Raw genomic sequence first — 19,289 nt, 5'->3', positions numbered from 1 at the left:
TGTGATCATGAGATGAGAGGACAACTCTATTATCCTATGTAGCAGATGGCGGGGGCAGCAAACACAGGTCAAAACAGGCTGGCTCCACTGGCCTACAGCAGACACTGTACTGGGGAGTGCAACGTCTTATTATCAGGACAGCTGTGCCAGGCTCTGGGCCCAGAAGGACTCTCCAGCCTCAGTCCTGCCTGCCGCCAGTCCCCAGCTCACCTGTTTCACTTCTGCCTGCAGGTGGCGCAGCTGCACACACTGCTCCAGGTGCTTCCGATGCTGCTCTGCTGCTAAGTCCAGCTCCTGCTGCTTTTCATGAAGGAACTCCAACAGGTCCTGGACTCGAGTGGCCATATCCACATCCCTATCACAAAGCAGCTCCACGCCTGCAGACACAGAGGGGAGAGCCCAGAACTCGACCAGCACTTCGACCACCTGGGCTCAACTGGTATACAACACATAGCCTGCCTTTGAGAAAGGACCTGCTGGGGCCACACCAGGAGCCCCGGGGAGGATCCACAAGGGCTGGCCTAGCAGAGACACTTTTACCCGTGTCTCCCAGCATGACCGCATATGAGAAAAGGTGAAGATGATCTAACCAAGCCTGTTCCCTAAATCCCTGACTCAGTGGACAACTTAGTGCCAACAGAGCAGCCTTTACAAAGGAGTGAACTCCTGTTTATCTGTGTTTCTTGTCAATATCCAATTTACTCTTTGGAAGTACTTCATTTGCCTTACGTAAAATAAGTAAAGTGTGCTGGGTGTTGCTGAGTAAGTTCCTAATCCCACAGCTACCTTTGATAGTAGCTACTGACATCTGCTGGAAAAACATAAACAGAAAAATTAAAGAAAGTAAAAATATTTTCTTTGGATTTACATTTCATTCACAAAGATACAGCATGTCATTTTGAAAAATTAAAAGCATGGCACCTGAAATAACACACAAGAGCAGTGAGGGCAAGTTTCCTGATCATAATGTTAAATACGATTAGTGACATAAAATACAAAACACTTCCTTTTGAAGAACACTTATCATTAAGAGCCATATCTCACGGGCTACAAAACCTGCAGCCATCACTTTGAAATAAACTGAATCCCTTTGATGACGCGGATGGGATGACTCTGGATGAAAAGAAACCACAGGATGGGTGGGCCTGCTTACCGGAGGCCTGGACTTCATTGACATACTGCAAGAGGTCCTGTCCTTGGTGAATGACGTCAAAAGTCAGGTTATTCATGGTGAGGGCCTTGTCCGCGTGGTGCTGCAGGCGCTGTTCCGCAATGGTGAGGTCTTCCGTGTCAAAGTCATTCATTTGCTGAGAAAGTTCGTCATTCCAAGACTCCAGGTCTGAGATGATCTGAAAGGAGAACATTCGTGTAACATCAAGATTTAAAACCGTAAACTCATGCAGCCACATCTTACTGTGTGTAGTAGGGAAGAGATTATGTCAAAAAGACATGGAAAAGGCTGGGCATGTAGCTCAGTAGGAGAGCACGTACTTAGCATGCACAAGGCCCTGGATTCAACCTCCAAAAGACCAAAGATGTACATTTTTAAAATGGATAAGCTTTGGGTATATAAGTTATATCTTGAAGTTGTTTCTTTTTGAAAGATTAATAGTAAATAAATAAGTGGATATAAAGACAGTTGAAAGGGCTCCCTTGTGGAAAAGATGGAACTATTAGATACTTAAAAATAAATATTACCACAACTGCATAAAATACGTTAAGTGCATAAAAAGCTATTCATCCTTAATGGCATTTAAAAGAGTTAAAAAGTCAAAGAGTAAAAGAAAAAAAATTTGTTCTGATTAGAAGGTGGTAGGAAACCAATCTTTGTATTGAAAATTAGTAATTAAAAGAGAAAAGCAATTATTTAAGCATTTCATGATGAAACATTTACATTTTTCTTCTTTTTTTTTTTTTTTTTTTTTCCAGTACTGGGAATTGAACTCACGACCTCACTCTTGCCAGGCAGGCACTGTGCCACTGAGCTAAATCCCCAGCCCAAAACATTTACATTTCATGATGAATTTAGTTAAATGATGACTTTAGTTAAATGATGAATTTAGTTATTGTGTAGAAAGATGAAAAGCAAATGCAAGCAAAATAGCTGTTTCAGACAGTCATCAGTGTGTATGTAGTAAATCACCGTGAGAAAGGCTACACGGAAGGGCTCCGACATTGCCATCTGAACACACAGAGCAGTCTCAGCATCCTTACAGAAGTGGGCTGGATGGGATGTACCTTCTCACCGGAGGAGCTGTGATGCCCCACCTCTGAAGAATTCTTGCCCAAGACCGGAACCTGAGTTTAACTAGGTCTGTGCACCTACTGTCTATCTTTAGCAAAATACCAGGAAAAGAGAAAGTTATCCTAAAAGAAGTCAACTGAGAAAATGCAGAAGACCTGATTTCTCTGACAATAGACCCAAAGCAATCAAAAAGTCATGGGATGGGGTAAAAGGAGGAGGATAGCAGAAGGACAGCCAATTCTAGGTTAAGATACTAACCATCAATGCAGAGCCAACCTGCACACCTCCTAACTGAGGCACCTGTGCTAAGCAGTAGAAGGCAGCAGAAAATGACTGTTACATGGATGAGTTGTTCAGTGCACTGTGAGTGTGTAAGAAAAGAGAGCCTTAGGAAAGTCTCAGGAGTGAAATGTAAGTAAGCAGGTTTTCTCTAAAATACCTTAGCATAAGGACAACAAAAGAAGGGGTATTTGAAGAAGCAAGGGTGGTAGCTCCTCCTGAATTTGGGGGACAGGCATTCTTTTATTACTAAAGTTTGCATGCAATATCTCTATATTATTAAGCTGTACTACTTTATTAATACATTTAAATAATGCCAAATTAGATATAAACCATGAAATAACTGAGGAAGAAAGATTTTTTACAAGAAAAATCATTATAGCTTTAATCTTTATGTAAGAGGAGAGCTATTTCTTGTTTTCTGACTCTGAGGAGAGATTTACATGTGACAATGAGGTATCAGACCCGGACAACCTCAACCAATGGATAATAAACAAAGATCAGTGTGCTAAACTAGCAGGATCTAAAACCCCTCACCAATCAGGAGAAAATCCCAAGGATGGCTTGAACAAAGGACCAGCAGGAAAAGATCCTGTCTCAAAGTTTAGCATTACAGCTTATTAATAGCACAGCAAGACAAGAAATTTGTGGCAATAATAAAACTCAAAAAAGTGTAAGTTTGTTTGTTTCTTTTTTGCAGGGCGCGGCATTATTTTTGAGACAGAGTCTCCCTAAGTTGCCTGGGCTAGGCTCAAACTTGAGCTCTTTCCTCAAGTACTCCCAGAGTGCGGAAATTACAGACTGCCGCATCCAGCTAGAACTATGTCTCAAAAGTCACAGGCATTCTAAGTTTCTTTCCCTAAATTTACATAGAGTCATGACTTTTTATTTATTTATTTTTGTTTTGTTTTTTGTTTTTTCTCTGGTACCGGGAACCGAACTCACGACCTTGTGCTTGCCAGGCAGGTGCTTTGCCGCTGAGCTAAATCCCCAGCCCCATGCTTTTTATATTTAAACTGCCACAGGGCGCTACATTAATGCTTTTGCTTTTTTTCTTGTAAAATCAGTAGGACAGGTCTATTTGGAACACAGGCAGGCTGAAATGTCAGTATTTTAAAAAGAACAGCCACAGAGATCCTGAATCCACCACGTGATGAGGATGCTACTTTTTAAAAAAATTAACCAAGTAACAAGAACTTCTACCACAAACGTGACTCTACACTTCGCATGGTAGTTGGATGGGGCGTCTTCCCTGATAGAGCAGAAGAGCCAAACCACACCGGGACTGCTCTGATTCTCACCGCCAGGATTTTAAAGAGGGCTCCTCAGGCCTCGACCTCAGCAAAGCTTTGAACCGTATCTGAGCCGGCCTGAGACTGGAGCCTCAGCTCAGGAATGCACTCACCAGAGGCCTGGCGCTCTGGCTCTAACTAGGGCCCTTGTCATTTTGTAGTTTCAATGTGAGGGGAAAACCTTTGTGTTTCTTGATCTGATTCAATGCAAGTGGAAATGGAATGAGAAAAATTTTCCCCATTCAAAAAACACTAATGTGAAATAAAAATCTTTTTTTTCAAATATCAAAATATCCTGGAAGAAAAACTTCAACAAATGCTTCTGACTGCTTTGTGTTTCTTCACTGAAAACATTCAACAAGTGGCTAGTTTTCAGAAAAGCAAGTCCTTGGAAGTCAGAGAGGACAACAGGCTCGCTCTGTGTACACGGTACGGCCACCACGAGCCCCAGGGCAGGCCTTGGCCACCAGCGTGAGTCCCCGCGCGGGAGACTCCTGTGTGCCTTTGCTCCGCTGGCTCCACGCTGATCTGATCGGGAGGTGAGGACTCGGAGCAGGCTGGCCGGCGCTGTGGTGGGTCAGGGGTTAACTCTTCTCGGTACGCACTGGTGACGTAGGGAGAAGAGCCAGGAAGGTCTTCAATGAAAACGCCCTGGAGGTTTAGACCAGTGGCCAAGCAAAGACCCCGAGCGAGGGTCCTGGCACCGCACAGAAGCAGGAGCGGTGAGGCGGCACATCCGGGCAGGGGTCCTGGCCCCAGCCCAGGCAGCCGCCCCACTTTCTGGTGCGGCTCAGGGCCTCAGCCTGCCTGCCTGTCCTCTGAGCACTGCTGAGCTCTGAAGCCCGGAGAGCACAGGACCTCAGTGTGCTCTGCAGAGCCTTCAGTGGCCGGGGTGCACTTCCAGCAGCCCAGACTTGGCCAGGCAACCCTGCGGCGGTGCCAAGGAGCTGCGGCTCCTTCTGTGCGTCCACACACAGTTCGGTCTCCAGCACTTTCACTGACTTCTGCTTGGACTCCATCAAGCTCGGAGAAAAGCTCTTCCTCCTTAGCACAGAACTCAGAACCACCCCTCCTTTTGTTGGAGAAAGACAAAGGCAGTCTGTACTTCTTTATGCTGTTCACCTATAAGGTGCCCAAGTCCATTTTTAGGTATAAGTTACAGAGAATCTGAGGCTACATCTGGGTAAAAAATAATAACTGGATTTCCTATTACTGAAAATGCACAGGCTAAGGTTACTCCCACTCCTAGAGGGAAGAGGAGAGATAAGGACGGAAAGAGAGAGGACAGAGTGGGAAGGAGGGAAAAAAAGAGAAGAAAAGAGAGAAGAAAGACGGAGGCCAGGAGAGGGCGACTGCCTTAAGCTGCGGTCCCTGCTGTATGGCCGTGCACTCGGGACTGACGCTGGATGCAGTGCCATCGTCTCAACACCCACTCCCAGGGCCGCTCACCCTGTCCCCGCCCTGGGCTGGCTCCGCTGCTTGCCCGTCTGTCCCCACCCCAGCCTCCAACACCGGGAGCCCAGGGTGAGCTCAGGCCTCCCACAGCCAACCACGGAAGCCTGTGACCACTCTGGGACTTCCACCCGCCTGTGCCCGCCTCCCTGCGGTGGCTGGGCAGTGGGAGAGGGTGCAGGCCAGGAGTGGGGACAGGGAAGAGGAGGGAAGCAGGGTGCCAGCACCGACCCCCCCACCCCGACAGGAAGGCAGGGCAGTGGACACTCACGTCGATGGCATCCCTCTCGAATATGCGCAGCTGCAGGAAGAGCTCCAGCTTGATCTTGCGCTCCTGGAAGAGCTCCTCCATCTGCGACTGCGCCTCGTCCAGCTGCTGCAGCACCGTCTCGATGTGGTTGATGGAGCTGTTGTGAGGGGTCTTGTTACTGGAGATGGCAGAGTCCCTGTGAGGGTACAGGAGCGAACGCAAGTTTAAGGAGTCGAACAGGAATTGAGGCAGAAGTTGCACATTGCTGGACACCAGATCCGGCAACCCGAATCTTCAGGGGAAGACAGCCGGCAGGAAGCCGGATGCTGTCGCTTAACATGGAAGACATGCTGCCCCTGCAAAACATCAGCCTCCTTCCTCTGAGCAGCCCTGAACATCGGAGGACGTGCCGAGGAGTTTCTTTGTCATGTTCTCAAATCACTTTCAAAAGAAATGCAATAATTACAGAAAATTACTTTGGCAGAGTTTTATTTTTAGCCACTTTGCTCCTTAAGTAGAGAGAACAGCTGCTACCTGTTTAGTACAATGACAGTCGCATTGCTTTTGAGAGGTTAACCTTTGAAGCAAGCAGTTAAACCTTTAGTAAGTAACTTGTGCCTGACTCCTCACAATAAGCACCACGCAGAGCTGTGAGACGATTCCACCAGCTGTCCTGAGGGACTCGGAGACTAACTTACGGAAGGGTCTCCATGGACAAGTACAAGGAATCTGTGAACTTGCTTCCCCAAGGAAACAAAACCCACCCAGCACTGCCTCCTGCCCGCTAGAGTGAGGCGCACCGAGGGCTGGGTGCCCTGCCTGTCTCCTGTGCACCTGCACTCCGAGATGGGCATGCACCACGGTCCGCTCCACCTGAGCGAGGCGGGGCCCTGGGGTCCAGAGGATGCACTCCTGCTAGGCTCAGATTACTACTTATAAGGAAGTTTCAATAACTGCTGAATTCTGAGGGCTATGAATTCAAGTTGTAATAAGAAAAATTATGGAGCTAGAACTGTGAAGGAGCCAGAGGGAGGGAAGAAGCTGAGCTCAGCTTTGAAATCAGAGGCTAGCTGTTCTCTCCCTAGGTGGACAGGGAGTGTAAGCTACTTGTTCAGAAAGTCAGAGCGAGGGGAGCCCCCCGCAGGAGCGCAAGCTCTGTGTCAGACCAGGTGACGCGAGGCCCACCTCAGCTGCTGGATGAGGTCCTCCCCTTCCTTGATCACGTTGACGGTCACCTGCAGCGTGGTCTGCTGCTGCTGGCCGAAGCGCTTGATGAGGTCCTGCACGGCCTCCACCGACTCGGCGTACACGTCGTCCAGCAGCTCCTTCTGCAACTCCTCCAGCCATGTCCACAGCTGCAGACACAGGGGCACAGTGAGCGGCGGCGCAGGGAGCAGGCGAGCTGCACGGGGAAGGGTTGGCGGCAGGCTGCTTCCAGAGAAAGGGAGGGAAGGCAGGGAGGAAGAGAGGGAGGAGGACCATCCCAAACAGTCCCATGCTAGCAAAACACACGCCGCTGCTGCACGGAGAAAAAATAAACAGGCAGTGAAGCGGAAGGGGCTGTCACAAAGGAGAAAAAGGAAAGGGAAAGGAAGTCCTCTTTCTCATTCTTCCGAGGTCCAATTTGGAGTGCTAAGGAAATTCAAAAAGATTCCCAAAGACAACAGAAACATCTGCTGGACACAACAGGCAGTCTTTAACGGAACTTCTGCACTCATTTTATTTTTAGCGAAGGTATTACACTCCACTATTAATTATTAAACCAGCACTCAGAGGTAAATGCTTTACATCCATCAGCACAGAAGGAAGCGTGCCATGTGGTAAGATGAATGCACCACCATGCCTGGCAGGATTGGATGTGGGGCCCCGAGGTGACCATACCCTAGGCCCAGGTCCTCAGGGCCAGACCAACACAGGACGACAGTGTGCGCCAAAGGACACCTACATGGCCGCTACCACTAAGTGTGACCCGGGGACCTGGATGAGTAATGAGAACTTGGAACAAGAGTGGTAAGAACTCCCTCAGGCCTGGACGGGCTGGGGATCACAGCGCTGCCCACTTCCTGGAAACCCTTGGTGAGCATCCCAGGAACCAAAAAGGGCAATAAAGTAAGCTGAGCAGGCCTGGTGGCTTGGTGGGCAGCTCTGCTGGTGGAGAAAATGTTTTCAGCTCCCTCTGGGGTGGGAGGCATCCTGTGCATCTTAGTTATACTCGCTCCAGCAGCTGCCTCAGCGGTGACAAGGACATGGCCAAGGAACCCTCTGGCTCATGCCTGCAACCTTGGGGCTCACAAATCGAAAGCACACCTGCAAATCACATTTGCAAAAAGAAACGGTGCTTGCACATGGTCTTTTGTCTCACAGATAATCCTTTCATAAAGCAGCTAAGGTATAGCTAACATACACTAAACTGCATGAAATTAAAGTGTCCCACGTGGTGAGTTTGATACAGGGCCACACCCACAGCAAGCTCCTCTTGTGCCAACAGGGACCAGCTCCTCTGCGTGAAAGCTTTCTCACTCCCTGTGCCACCCTCCCTCCTCGCACTCACTGAGACTTGGTTTGCTAGAACAGGGATCCTAAAACCCTAACACTGTGTGAAGAAGTTCCTAAAAGGACCAGATGACACAAGATGTAGTATGATCCTGTACACACATTAATTAGCCTAATTATAAGGATGGACTCCAATGAACTGAATAGATAAGACGGGCTCAGAAAACCAAACTATATGCTGATTCAGCAGTTCTGAGGAAGAGCGATCCACCAAAACAAGCTGGCAATATTGTATTAAGAGCTGAAATATTATGAAATCAGTGGGCTTCTCTGCTTAAGAGGTTAACGTGCCTTCCACACACCCGGTGGCCTGGTGGAGCAGGTGACTGGCTACACAGAGAAGTTGCCCGTTTGCTCCCGAAGAAGAAAATCGTGAGCATGTGGCCCTTGTGGCTCTCCTGTCCTCTCACCCCTGTGAATGCATTTATTCTGCTGAAAAAGAAAACAAACCATTTCCTTAACTCCCTTTTTCCACTCAACTGTATACGTTTACGTCCCCGAAGCTGTCCCAACCCATGACTACACAAAGGAAATCAGGAAAGGAGCAGTGCTTGGTGTGTCCAGCCTGGGAGCCAAGCCCTCTCCCCGGTCGGTATCGTTTCTGTGCTCGTGCCTCAGACACCCTGTGAACCTGGGGGCTGCTGGCCCTGCCTGGGACCTTGGCAGCTTCTCACGCAGTTCACCGTGAGCTTAGCTCAAGGTCCCATCTTGTGGGGCACAAAGGCGGGCAGGGTGCCCATCTGGGCATGAAATTCTTCTTCTCTGTAATATATTACCAGAAACACCCTCTAAGTTATAGGACATTTAATACTGAAAAGAGAAGATCAAAGAATAGCTCTTGGAGCTAGCCTGATGTACAACATGGAGATGCGCTTCTAGATAATTCTACGGCAATACCATGAGTTCATGTTTCTTCCGTAACACTGCTCAGGAGAGTACAGATGTTAGAGTCACACTGCTTCAGCTCTAACCCCAACTTACTATTTCCTACCATGTTACCTTTGATATTCCTTACCTGAATCTGTATCTTAGTTTTCTATCTCTAAAATGGGCATGATAATAACACCTACTTCAAAGAGCTGCTGGCAGATTGAATGAGATGATACAGAGAGAAGAAATAAGTAAATGCCAGCCATTATTACTATTTTTGTTCTTAAAAAATCTTATCATAAGCAAATTTGCGAAGTTTTCATCTTCTCTAGATATCTTTCAAAATGCACCAAAGTTCCAAATACGTGTCTAGTAAACGTAACATCACCCTATAGTGAAATCTTTTTACTCCTGAAAATAGTAGAGTATGAAAAAAAAAAAAGCACAGTCTGTTAGATTGTATAGAAACCACTTCCTCTCAGGTCTAGGGGAAATACCAGTAGTATTGAGGTCAAATCTTTGCCCTTACACCTGGCAGTTCAAAAAAATAAACCACTGGCACATTCCCTACAATATCCTGGCCATTTTAACACACGTCCTGGTACAATGCGCTCATACACGCTGGCCCACAGAGGAGACTGCTGGGACAGGCCCTGGGATCACACAGGTGAAAAAGGTAAAAATAAATGTGGTAGAAGGAGCAAGGCTATATTTAAAATTACAGTGTAAAATGCCTGACATTTAAGGCTTTTTCTTGAATGTAAGACTTTTTCTCTAGTCCTACAGGAAATATTTGTTCAATTTGAAGCAAAAATCAAGTCTTTCTAATGTCACCTGAGGATGTACTGACCCATGTCATAATGTAACACGATTCAAGCAAAGTTTATTTTTAAGCTTTTAAAATGGTACACATGATGTCAAAGACATGAGAAAAGGCCTTTAGGATGTCTATGAAGGTCTGACCACAAACTTCCTAAGGGTGCATAAAACGAACTTCTGTGCTAGCTGCTAGTTTATAAGAAGATACAACTTTGGCAACAGGAAGAGAAATTGCATCCATATAGTTAGGTTCTACAGCAACCTAAGTGCTACTTTTAAGAACCACAAACTAGTCAGAAAACCATGGGCTTAGGAAATACTGCCCCCTAGAGTCCATCCAAGTGACTGACAGTCTCCATCACAGAGAGAGAGGTCCAGGGCATTTGCAAACAAGTGCAGAAGTTGTATGGGCAAGAACGTGAACTCAGCAGATCTGGGCTGCACACACCATATATATAAAACTGGTCCTCGAGCCAGGATACGAAGACAAAGATGGGCCAGGAAGAGCCTGAGTTTTAATAGAGAAAACCTCTGATGAAATGTGGGAGGGCTCCAGCATTAGACGGAGTCTGATCCAGCTATCGTCCAGCATCAGCCCTTGCCCTACAATCCTCAGTGCGCCCTGCAGCTCTGGGAAGAAGACACTAGAAACACAGACCTATATAGAAACCTTGAAAGAAATCCTATGATAAACTGACTTATTCCTGTCGAGACCTGCTGGAATACTAACTCATCCAGCATACGTGGCAGATCCTCGTCTAGAGTTTGGTGAGCAGGTCTTCCAGGCCAATCCAACCACTCAGGCCGTCTGCATGGGGCAAGAGTTCTACAGTGGGCACCTCCTCCAGTCCTGCTGGCATGACTCACTAACCAACCCCTGCATTGATATTATCACTTGCAAGGGTTTCAATGTTGTAACAATGACTTCAGCTATGACAGTATGTCCTCAAAGCAATACAAACAGCTCTCAACACAACACAGTTAAGTTCTTGGGATGCCTGAATTCCGACGAGCAACCTCTTCAGATGTCACATACACAAACATGCTGAGCAGGTTAGGTGGTGTTGGGCCAAAGACCCTAGTGTGGAATCTTCTCCCCAACTGAAAATGACACCAAGAGATTAAGCCAAACTGTCCTGCAGGCCTCAAGGCCACCTGAGCTGATTAGTCTAGCATATTCCATTACCTCCTTGTCAGCAAATCCGGTCCACTTGTGGCTTTGGAGTAGAAATTACTTCCTCTTTCATGTGCTGGGAATGAGTCATGTCTTACCCCTGGGAATGCTTTTATCCTGGCATTTTCTACTTAGAGATCAGTATAGTGGATAAGGAAAGTCTTGGCCTGGTGCTGATGCTAACAAGTGATTTTTACAGCCATTCAAGAGTCTTTCTAGCCATTCCTGGCCCTTCCTTGTCTGTAAGTGTTGAACCATGGGGTTAGATGTCTACTCAGTAATTCTACTGCATGCCCTACACCCAATCAGAAACCTAGTAAACAGTGAAACAGTTAACATGCTACATTCATTCAGTTCTTCTGTGCCTTCTAGAACTCTGCCCAGGATTAATCTCAACCTCCAAAAATGTGTGCAATCTACTTTAAAAGCTACAAGTGTGTGTGCAGGCTTTACAGCAGTGGTGGCGTACCTATGGTACCTGTGTTATTTGAGACGTTAACATACGAGTTCTCTTTTAAGACAAGGGATGTTAATGTATGAGTTGTTTTTTAAAAACTAAAACCTCAGTATTCAGGTTTAGCTGTGGTGTTGGTGCTCTGTGACAAAGAAGGGGGTTTGGGGTTGTGTTTGGGCACTTGTCTCAAAAGAGTGTTTAGAGTCTCTGCCCACAGATCCTCAATGACTGTTAGGACTGTGATCCAAAATGCCCCCCAAATGGCTCACTGTGCTGAAGGCTCAACTGCCAGCAGATGGACTCTGGGGCTTGAACCTTACCCAGGGATCTGTGAGCTGCCCGAAGTCGGGCCTCGCTGCAGGCAGTGGTGTTTGGCTTTGAGGGGTGTGTATCCCAGGCCATTTCCTCTCTGGCCCTTTCTGTCTCCACCTCCTGGATGCCACAGGTGAGAAGCTCCCCTCCACCCTTTCACCAAGATGAAAGTCCAACCTCCCCTAAGCTGCTTCTGAGTTTTGTGCCTTAAAAAAAGGAAGGGAAACCAGATACATAACAACAAAACCGAAAAAGTCCTCTCAGTCTCCTCAGGTCTAGCTCGTGTGGAACCTTCAAGCTTCCTGAGAAAAACCAGTGTGGTGTATTAACTAATGGTCAACTTGTGACAGCCAGCTGAACTGAATCAGTGTGGTGCTGGGTGCGGAAGGCCCACCTGAGGATTGTTGCCAACAGCATAAAAGGAGAACTGGAGGGGAAGGTGTGCACAGTCGATTCTTCTGGAGGAGTTTGTCATGCTGGCTTTCCTGATTTGAACTCAGCTGTTCTCATTGTCAGAAGAGCTCGGGTTGTCACTGTTGCTGAGGATGTCTGCAGTTCTCTTCAGGGCAGCTCTGGTCCTTAGCCTGAACACTGCTTCCTGGCTCCAGTGCAGATCCCTCAGCCTATGGCACAGATCCTTCGTCCCGCTGGTGTAGACTTTCTTGTTTCCACCACTGGCCTTTGGGCCTTCTGGCACAAATCCGTGAAACAGACTTGCATGGGACGCTGTCGTGGGCTGTAGGCCTCCAGCTAGACTCATAGAGGACACTGCCACGGGCCCTAGGTCTTCCACTGGACTCATGCAGGACACTGCCATGGGATCCAGGTCCTCAGCTGGATTCTCTGGGTGTTTAGTGTGTGGACAGATCTCCTGCACTTTTCTGCACTTGACTTTTTGGGTGAATATTATGAAATAATTCTATAAATTATGTGTCCTGTAGTAAATCTATCCCCTTGCTTTTGGTTTTTTGAGACAGGGTCTTGCTATGTAGTTGAGGCTGACTAGAACTTATATGCAACCCAGGCTGGCCTTGAACTTGTGCCTATAAAGATTATATGTATTTTCAGTGGTACATCTGAAGACCTATCACATTCCATTTCCTGACCTTATATTGAAGTGCCTCATACTACATAGTTTTAGCTACAAAGAGCTAATTAGGGAAGTATTTGTAACTCTCCATTGAGAGGTGACCTTTGATTTTTTTTTGAGACAGGGTCTCACTATGTCTTTCAGGCTGGCCTCAAACTTGCTTATATGTAGCCTATGCTGGCCCCAAACTCACACTGATCCTCTTGCCTCAGCCTCCCAAGAGCTAGGATTACAGGCATGCGCCACCACGCCTGGCTAACCTTATAAAATTTTGAGTGAGGGTCCAGTCACACATTCAATGTCTATGGCAACAGGAGTCAGAAGTGAAGATAATGCAATTAATAACTTATTAAATAATCTCTTAGTGGCTATTGTGAGCCAGGTATAACAGAATTCTCTATGATTTTCTACAATAACTTCTAATTTCTATGTTGGCATAAAAATTTTCTTTATTTAAAAATACTGGCCCAATACTGACAAATAGAAAGTTCATGAATTTGAATCTGAATCACTTTATTACAGCAGTTTTACATACATTTTTCTCACAGAAGGACTTTGATGTTTATTTAGCTAGTGGCGTGGGAACTGAACCCAGGGCCTCGAGCATGTGAAGCAAGTGCTCTATCCTGAGCCATGCCCCCAGCTCGTCTTTGCTTTTAATATCTTCCCATCACCCACTTCTCGCTGGCCAACACAAATGCTTTATAAATCTTTATAAGGTGGGGGTAAAAATCACTTGTTTTGCTGGGGTCAGAATCATTCTGTCATGTGTACAACATGATTTACAGCAGTACCATGGACCCATGAGTAAGTACTGTCTGTCCCCAACAGCCAACTGGACTTCGAGGGACTGAAGTTGGAGACTGCCTGTCGTCCGTCCCAACCGGGGACTCGGCTTTGGTCTTCTGCACAGGTTCTGACCAGGTCCGAGTGCGGTGGTAATAAACTTTCTAATTATTTTAATGAAGATTTTATTTTTATAGAAAGAAATCATAAACAGATTGAAATGTTTTAGATATTCTCATCTATGAGAAGATTCCTTTCTTTTGTATCTCAAACCAGATACCACAGGTTTGGACACGGGACTATACCAAGAGGTAGCAGCTGACCCCCAAAGACAACGCCAATGCCTGCTCACTCCAGGCTCTTCATTTCCAGTTCGCTGGCATGTAGCCATTTAATAGCTCATCTGTACTCAGGTAAGTAAACGTGTAAGAATCATAGATAACTTAACATGCTAAGAAAGGCATCTAAGAAGCTTAATGTAAGACGTAAGTTGTTGAGACGGATCAGAGAGGGCACACTTTCTGCTTTAGAATACCGTGCGTCAGAACTTATCCTCTCCCAAGACTGCTGAGATGTTACCAAGCTGGTGTCCATGCACTTCCCAAAGAAGGATAAAGTGGCGCCTGTCCTGGTAACCATGGCAGCTCCTTTCAACCCGAGCTGCACTTAACCAAAGGACCCAGCACTGCACTCCTGGGAATTTATCCCAAAGAAACACATTTATCCCAAAGAAACAAAAGCTTACACTAACACAGAAACAAGTACATGATTATTCACTGCCAAAATCTGAAAACAACTCAATATCCTGAAATGGATAAATAGTCAAACAAACTAATGTATCCATACCATGAAATAGTACTTAGCAATACGGAGGAAAGATGTACTGATACATGCTCTCAATGGAAATAAGCTGAGGGGAAAAAAAGCCAACCTCAAAAAGATGAACTCACTATGTAGTCCAGGCTGCCCTTGAACTTGTAGCCATCCTCCTGCCTCAGCCTCCCAAGTGCTGGGACTACAGCTGTGCCCCACTACACCTGGCTTATGTAATTTTAAAGAAACCAACATTTACTTCTATTTATTTTTTTGGTGAAACAACTCAAGTTCTGTTCCTGCAGTCCTAAGGGGAGGTGCCGCTCTGAGCAACACATCTTACTATTGCTCTCTCCTTTTCCGGCCTCTTCGTTACTTCTTATATTGTGGTTTATTAGCCTATGCATGCAGTATGTAAGGCTTCTGTTCCCCATGTTGAGCTGATCCACGTACATAACACATCTGCGCATCTTAATTCCCTTTTTCATCCCCTTTCCTTCCCGCCCTCCCCCAACCCTTGATCTGCTTCCCTTTGGCGGGGAACACATTTGCAGAACCTAACGTTTCCATTCCTTGTGTGGAGTTGGCGCACATACGCAACACAACCCAGCTCCTCTTTTCCATCCTTTTCCCTTCCCTCCCCCTCCATCATCTCTTGATCCCCTTCCCCAAAGAAGGATCTTTTTTTTTTTAAAAATAACAAGGTAACAGAGACAGAGGACAGCAGGGTTTCCAGGCGTTGGAGATGGGGTAGGAGTTGTATTTAGCTATGGGGGGTGGTGCACAAGGGGGCTTTCTAGTGACAGGACAATTCTGTATGATTCTGTGTGGTGAAAAGTGGTGTGTACATGAATTACACTTGATAAAACCAGTCACACACACAAGTCATTACAACCACCCATCACCAGGAGACTCCATTGGGGGGCAGCTGATCCACACAAGGAGTGCGGCGTGCCTTCAGGCAGGTTGCTCTGTTTTAGTTTAACTACCAGATGCCTGTGAGTCCTCCAGTTCCACTAGGCGGAGAATGTGGGGCCTTTCTGTGGTGGATGCTTGAGGGAGCACTGGGCACGCTGGCAGCACACTCCTGGAGCAAACGCAGTGTAGACAGAGGAGAGAGAAGCGGCTGAGTAGGCTCTGCATGCACGTCCAGAAACCAGGAAAGCCCCACTTCTGAGCAGCCTGGCCAGCCCAGTGCAGGCACCTGCCCCCTGCCCTGCGGAAACTGAGCAAGAAGGCAGGCCGGCGGCCCACCTGCTAGGCATAAAAATGAAGCCAGGCTGTGACCCAAACAAAAAAGTATCTCCAGGTGGTTGGGAGGCCTTTATCTTCGACTTCTGAATAAAATGAAAGGTTCTCTTCTCCTCGGCACTACTCAAAACAAAAACTTGTCCCAGTTCAGCGCAAGTCTGCAGAAGCAGAACTAAGAGGCTTCTTTACTGCACCCAGCAAGAACTGCAGCCCGATTCAACGGGGAATGATCTCTCCTGGGAAACAGGGCTTCTGAGAACAAAACTCAATGCACGGCCACTGAATCGATTCCAGAAACAATTCCCTTGAATTCAAGCGCTGGCAGAGAGCTGGATGTCACCACCTGGTCGCCTCAAATGACCTCTGAACTACAAAGCAGTTATCAATTAAGTCAGGAATTCATTTGGGGGATGAAGGTGAATGAGTATGAATAGATGAAAATAGTCATGCTTTTGCTATATTTGAAAATAAAAACATTCAATCAGTAAGTCTACCATTAAGTTTCAGAAGATGAGGCAGAAAGGAAAAAGGATTTATTTTTACTGAGCATCCAAGTCTGGGAGGTGGGCTAACTAGCAGGACGGTGAAGGTGAGACATGGTCCGGGACCTCAAGGAAGTCAAAGCCTATGAAGAGAAACAAACCAATGTTTAACATGCGGGTACATGTGAGGCCAGAAGTGCTTTGTGCCTCTGGCCATTCATTTTGGTGTCACCTCTTCAGACATTTTGGAATGAATGAGTAAAAAAGAGTGAGTGAATGACTAAATAAACAATGGAAAAATGCATTCAAAAGGAAAGGAGGTTAGTTAACAAAGGACAAACATGGAAGAATTATAATCAGAACTGATGTGAATAAATACTGAAAAGAAATACTGAAGAGAATGCTAAGACTGAGAGGTCAGAACAAAATACAGAAGGCCAAAAATCTCCCTAATGGAACCTAAGTGTATACCAGGCCAATCAACTAGGCCACTACGCAAGAAACTCCAAAAACACCAAGGCAAAGAAAAAATGGAAGGACGAGAAAGTACCAGGGTTGAAGCCTCCTGAAAGGAGGTAAAGCATCTCGTGAATCTTTTGAGGAAGAAGGTCCTGGAATGCTTCCAAATCTAGGTTTGAGGCGGAAACTGAGGCTGAAATCGCTATCAACCACTTGCTGCACCTAACACCAAATTTCAAAGTATTTTCCTCCATGTGAAAACATACCCTTTCCTGGCTTCCCAGGAACAGATGTCCCCTCTTCTGTCTACAAGGCAGGACGGTCAGAGCCACGGGTCTCCGTCTGCTACCAGGCGGCCACCACCACCCTTCTTCCAGCAGGTTAGCCCTGAGTGACAATGCCCTGACCTGGCTCCTTCTGAATTAAGCTGCCGTATGGTCACCTCACTAGAGGGCCAGAACTGCCTGCACCCAAGACAGTGACACCATGCTCCAAATAAGCAAGAAGCAGAACCACTGCAGAGCGCCTGCAGCTAGGAAGAGGAACTTCTACTCACAAGAGCTTTTCACAGGTAGCAGCTAAAAAGCTTCATAAGCTTGCCTAAATAAAAAAAAAAAAAAAAAACTTATTTCTACTTTTCTCTATGTAATTTTTTTTTGTTTTTATTTTTTCACTACTACATGCTTGCAGTATATAGACTAACTCCTCAGTACATGTCATTTTAAATTGGATAACCTGCTTGAGAATGGATTCAGATAATGTATCTTTTAGCAACCGTGTGGTAATCTGACACGTTAATAAAGTTAGTAACTCAGGCAAACTTCTATGGCTGTAGCACAATGTCCTCTTTTTAGCTATTGTCTCACTTTTAATTTCATTTTAAGTTAATTGTTCTAAAGCTCTCTGAGTTTTTAGCCACTAACCCATTTCAATACACAGCAAGTAGAGGAACCACTCTTCTTGCACAAAAGCCCACCAGGTACTCTTCAAGAAGGCTTTTGTACAGCACGGAGGAAGGACACTGAGGAAATTCTGGGGCTGGTCAGGAAAAGATAAATCCCCTGAGGAAGCGGCTCGCAAGGAAATGAACTGGGAAAGAGCCGGTGCAGTGTAAGCCCAGGGGAGAGCAGCCCTGCAGCTGTCCTGCACTTGTGTGGGCACATGTATGTCTGGTTACCCCCGCCCTGGCTGGCCGCCGGCGTCCTCGGGCCCCAGTCCCTTCAGCTGCACCCACAGGAGGAAGCAGTTTCTCTGCAACAGGGGCAATGGCCTCTCCAATGAAAAGGCGAGAACAGATGCACTGACAGTCCTCCAACTGTGAACGCGCAACACTTAACCTTCAAAACAGATTTGTCTCCTTCGTCTGCAGATTCACACACACAAGAAGTTCTTAGAGCGTAAGTCAATGAAAACAAAAGGTATTTTAGGGTATTTTCACTTTTAGTGTTCTCGATACAGCCTGTCCATGGTCTGCCACCTGGAATGTTTTTATTATATACACGGGTTTTCCTTCCAAGTGCTGCTGCTGCGACAAAACACAAGGAACCCGAACTGCGTCTCTGCAGAACAGCTTCCACAAAATGACCTCTCAGCTGTCTTTCAGGGTCCGCTGTGCGAAAACCACGACACAGCAGATGAAGTGACCTAAATCACAGAAAGCACCCGATGGAAAGAAGTTCTGTCCTCTCTGTACCTTGGACTGCTGAGCTGCTGAGGACACATGGCACAGACAAGTAGCTTGGGTGATATGGGTAGGAGGCCTCCTGTCTGTCTGTCTTTCTGCCAGCTCCTGTGTACAGCTGCCAGGCTGCCTGCTATCCCCTGCCTCTCCATGGCATCTGAGCTGTCCAGGGCAACAGCGCCTCCTGAGTTCCAAAGGAAGGACTGGAAGGCTGAACCTGAACCAGGAAGTCTTTCCCTCAGGGGGCCCAGGCTGTTCAGTTCTCGTGTCTTGCTTTCTGCCATCCAAGTACTAACCAGGCCTGACCCTGCTTAGCTTCCGAGATCAGACGAGATCGGGCGTGTTCAGGGTGGTATGGCCATAGACTCCTGTCTTGCCTTCTGTCTGTTAGTGGTTAATGAACTAAGGCACAAGCTCCTTTCATACGCTGACCACCTTTAACTCTCTTTCTCCCTCTGAGCTGGGTTTTCAAATGCATAGGAACATACTATAGTACTGCGAAAGAGCAAAAACACACAATCCTCGAGTGCTGTGACAGGCACGTGCGGAGTGCTCCAGAAGGTGTAAGGAAAAACCACAGCTTGTCTGGTGCAGAGGAGGCAGCATGTCCTGGCCTTAAAGTTGCCTGAGTGTCACAGATCCGGGGACACTGAGCTTGGGGGGTGGGGGAGGTTGGAAGAGAAGAGAGCACAAGAGCAGCTAGAAGGAGAAGTGCGGCCCAGATCATGAGGATGTGGGAGCACTGGAGGGCAGTCCCCTGGTAGAAAGTCATCACTAAGGGTTCAAGAGCAGGAAACACCCTCCTCAGATCCATACCTCAGAAAACAACCCTGAAGCTCAGTGCTGCAGGGAGGCAGGAGGAGTGGAGGTGACGATAGTCTGACTGAAGCTGAGTGAGCAACTCCCTGTCCAGCGATCCATGCATACGAACTAGAAACTGTCCAGGAGGAGTGCCCACTTAATGTGTTTCCTCGGAGACAGGCAGTACGTATTTGAAGTCCTTTCTAGCTACGGCACTGGTAGGAGC

At 46.8% G+C, this 19,289-nt stretch overlaps 1 protein-coding gene across 2 annotated transcripts in view; it reads right to left on the bottom strand.

Annotated features, from left to right (window-relative positions):
- Window positions 1-19,289, bottom strand: part of Trio (trio Rho guanine nucleotide exchange factor) — a 199,644-nt gene that overhangs the window by 116,979 nt on the left and 63,376 nt on the right. For both annotated transcript variants that reach the window (XM_005386123.1, XM_013514974.1), the window contains exons 11-14: window positions 6,704-6,873; window positions 5,540-5,714; window positions 1,154-1,349; window positions 211-377 (exon numbers count right to left, since the gene is read on the bottom strand). In XM_005386123.1, coding sequence (XP_005386180.1) covers window positions 211-377; window positions 1,154-1,349; window positions 5,540-5,714; window positions 6,704-6,873 — 708 coding nt within the window. The remainder of the gene's footprint in view (window positions 1-210; window positions 378-1,153; window positions 1,350-5,539; window positions 5,715-6,703; window positions 6,874-19,289) is intronic.

This window comes from Chinchilla lanigera, unplaced genomic scaffold, assembly GCF_000276665.1.
Source record: "Chinchilla lanigera isolate Chin_1 unplaced genomic scaffold, ChiLan1.0 scaffold00025, whole genome shotgun sequence".
Taxonomy (NCBI): Eukaryota; Metazoa; Chordata; class Mammalia; order Rodentia; family Chinchillidae; genus Chinchilla; species Chinchilla lanigera.
Note: the sequence above shows the minus strand (reverse complement) of the source record. Positions and strands in the feature narration are given on the sequence as shown.